This window comes from Platalea leucorodia (assembly GCF_965183815.1).
Source record: "Platalea leucorodia genome assembly, contig: HAP1_HAP1_SCAFFOLD_450, whole genome shotgun sequence".
In the NCBI taxonomy this organism is placed as follows: domain Eukaryota; kingdom Metazoa; phylum Chordata; class Aves; order Pelecaniformes; family Threskiornithidae; genus Platalea; species Platalea leucorodia.
This window is the reverse complement of record NW_028121139.1, coordinates 3,731-7,191: the sequence shown is the minus strand read 5'-3', so window position 1 is coordinate 7,191 and position 3,461 is coordinate 3,731. Positions and strand designations below refer to the sequence as shown.

General features: G+C 60.1%; 1 protein-coding gene across 1 annotated transcript; it reads left to right on the top strand.

The window, feature by feature from the left end:
* Nucleotides 1-917: 917 nt before the first annotated feature.
* On the top strand, nt 918-2,910 carry LOC309604193 (acrosin-like; the record flags this gene model as incomplete). Its single annotated transcript, XM_082339125.1, has 4 exons — nt 918-1,096; nt 1,435-1,700; nt 1,981-2,126; nt 2,551-2,910. The coding sequence occupies 4 exons, from the start codon at nt 918-920 to the stop codon at nt 2,908-2,910; spliced, it is 951 nt and encodes a 316-aa protein (XP_082195251.1).
* Nucleotides 2,911-3,461: the final 551 nt, after the last annotated feature.

The following is a 3,461-nucleotide window of genomic DNA, read 5'->3' as shown; positions in this document are numbered from 1 at the left end:
CGTGGGTACGCTTGGCTTATTTGGCTTGCACATCACTGCTTGCCCACCGCCGCTGTAACCAGATTGGGTCAACACCCAAACATGTGCACGCTGCCTGTAGGAGCTATCATCTCTGGTGTATATCTTTTGGGAAGGAGCTGGCGGCAAACGGCTGCAGAGAGCAGGGTGGCAGTGAACTCCCCAAAGAGGCTGTGATGCCCCACTTGGGCTGTTCCTGCTAGCTGGTAGCAGGCAGCGCTCGGAGCCCGGCGCTGCTGCCTGCCACGGGGCCTGCACACCCTCATCCCGCAAGCAGAGCACTCAGCGGGGGGCTGTCGGGGGTGTCCGATCCCAGCTTCTGCCTCCCCTCCTGCTTGGAACCCCCCATGTTGCCCCCCTCCCCCGACAGGCCACCGTGCCCAGCACCCGGAACCAGCGACTCTGTGACATCATCAGCCCCGGGGACAAGGCCACCGCGGGCAATGTGACTACTGCGGGCACTACGTCGGCTGCTGCACTGGTGGCAGCGATGAATTTGCTCCCCCTCCTCGTCCTGCTGGCCGTGTGCTGGCCTGTGCACGGCACATGGGACAGCTGTGGGTAAGCGGCCCGAGGCTCTGGGAGGGAGCTGGGGCAACCATTATGGGCTTCACTGGAGGGTGCCCGCTTGTCCCCCGTGGCCACGTCACAGCTTCCCGAACCCCATGTGGGAGCCTCAGTTCCCTGCCAGCACCCAGGCTGCCGGCACAACTCATCTACGGGGCTCAAGCAGAAACAGGGACGGATGGATGCACACCCCACAGGGTTCCCTGGCACTGCTGTCCATGCAACGCCTTGTGGGGAGGGAAGACGGCTGACCTTCAGCCTCAACAGCAGCGAGTGGTCGAGCAGGACAGTAATGAGTTTCTGGTTGCAGAGGGACCTGCGGGCTCCGGCCCATGGCTGCTCACTACGGCACGTGGCGCGTCGTGGGGGGCAGAGATGCCCAGCCAGGGGGCTGGCCCTGGATCGTCAGCATCCAGGGGCCCTGGGAATTAGGCACAGGGCACATCTGCGGAGGCTCCCTCATCAGCCCACAGTGGGTCCTCACAGCAGCCCACTGCTTCATCAAGGCCAGGTAAGGAGGACCAGGGAACGAGCATTTCCCCACAACACTAGCAGCTGCCCTGGACACAGCACCATGTGCTACTCCCATCCCGTTTCCTTGCAGCACACCCAGTGCCTGGGCACTCCAGAGCCCAGCTGAGAGACTGCTCAGGAGAAGGCTGGGCTCGTGCCACTGCTTCCTAGCAGCCTCCAGCCCGACATCCCTTGCACCTAAGGCATGCGAGGGCAGTCGCACTCTCCGTAGCGCTGCTGCCCTCTCTCCCCTGTGAAGGAGAAGGCAGGGAACTGCTGGGCTGCTGCAGCACACGGCTCTGCTCCCTCTGACCCCTCTCTCCATCTGCCTTCCAGGCACATCACCATGTGGCGCGTGGTGGTCGGGGCCACCCAGCTGACTCAGCTGGGCCCTGAGGTCCAAGTGCACCATATTAAGCGGCTCCTGGTTCACGAACACTACAGTAATATCTTGGAGAGGAACGACATTGCCTTGCTGGAATTGGACCAGCCTGTCCAGTGCAGCTACTACATACAGCTTGCCTGTGTGCCCGACGCCTCGCTGAGAGTGTCAGAGCTGACAACCTGCTACGTCAGTGGCTGGGGTTCCACGACCGCGAGATGTGAGTTCCCAAAAAGTGCTCGTGTCCTGAGTGCAAGCTTGGCACACTGGGGAGACGGGCTGGGCTTCCTGAGAGCAGAGGCGAAAGCCAGAGTCAGGCTGCGGGGACGTCTGCCTACAGAGAGATGGGCCTGAGCCATTCCCCAAAGCAGGGCAGAAGGGAAACACCGGTACAATGCCTCTCAAGACGCGAAGCCAAGCCCCACGGAAGGGGTTCACCCAGACAGGCGAGGAGAACTGGCAACGAGCTGCTGGGTGTTAATTCCTTTCTGTGCTCACAGCTGGAGGAGCAACGGATGTCCTGCAGGAGGCCAAGGTCCGCCTCATTGATGTCAACCTCTGTAACAGCAGCCGGTGGTACAGAGGGGCCATCCACAGCTACAACTTGTGTGCTGGCTATCCGCAGGGTGGCATCGACACCTGTCAGGTAGGGGTGTGCTACAAGTCAACCCCCGGCAGCACAGGCAGCCCTGACACAACCACCCAAACGCACCCCAGCACGGGCTTTGCCTGGCAAGTCACCCTGCCACCGCTGGGTCCCCACCGCTGTTGGGGCTCACCTCCCCTTCCCCCAAAAGCCCATCTAGTGCTCTTGGCAGCCCAGAGCTCCAGATCCCAACCCTGGCACCTCCGTCTTCCACCCATCCAGGATCACTGTGCAGAGATGAGAGAGCCCTGCCTTACAGGCCCACAGCCCCCTCCCAGTCAAGGTGCTGGAAGCTCCAGCACCCGAGCAGAGCCGTTCTGTGCAGTGAACACAGCTCTGGCAGGTGCTGTGAGAGAGAAGGAGCCAGCCATAGTGCCGACAGTGGCCACCCAACAACACCTTAATGCTCTCTGCCCTGCTGCAGGGTGACAGCGGTGGTCCTCTTGTGTGCAAAGACAACAACGCCGACTACTTCTGGCTTGTTGGAGTGACGAGCTGGGGGAAAGGCTGTGCGAGAGCAAAACAGCCCAGGGTCTACACCTCCACTCAGCACTTCTACGACTGGATCCTGGTACAGATGGGACTGCACCCAGCACTAAGGGCTGTGCCAACATCACGGGCATGGAGTCATTTTCTCACCGCCTCAACCCCCGTTCAGAGGCCAAGGCCAACGCCAACACAATCGGGCAGGTTTAGCTCCTGCCCACTTCCACTCCAGAAGCTGCTGAAATTCTTTACTCGCGTGCAGGAGCTCCTCCAGGTCCTATGGGGAAAAAAGGCTTGAGCAGCAGGAGGAACAGGATCCAGCACAGCCTGCAGTGTACCACAGCCAGTTCCTTCTGGGGCAATGCCAATCCAAAGGCAGCCTCAGTGTCAAAGGCCTGCTCTGTCCTGCCCACACTCCACTGAGTCCTCACAAATGCTCAAGTTGACTTAGTTCTTGAAATAAAGTTTCAATTTTCACAGCTAACCATGGTTCAGTCCACTTCAGTCTCCTGTGCAAGGCAAGGACCTCCATGCCCGGCACCTGCAAAATGAGGCTGCAGGCAGACAGGAGGGCACAAAGGGAAAGAGTCACTCAACGGGGCTGAAACTGTGCCCGGTCAGAGAGGAGGGTGAGGGTGCTGTGGAAGAAGGGAACACAGGTCACAGGGGGCTCGAGGTCTTGGGGACATCAGCTGGCAACACAAAGAGCCTTAGGCCGTCTACTGGTGGGATCCCTGTGTGTGTGTGTGTACAATGCACTGGTGGACTCGAAACTGGACTCTCTCATGACCCAGGAGACACGGATCTAGAAAGACCCAAGGTTTGCACGAACGACTTGGTAAAGAGCTT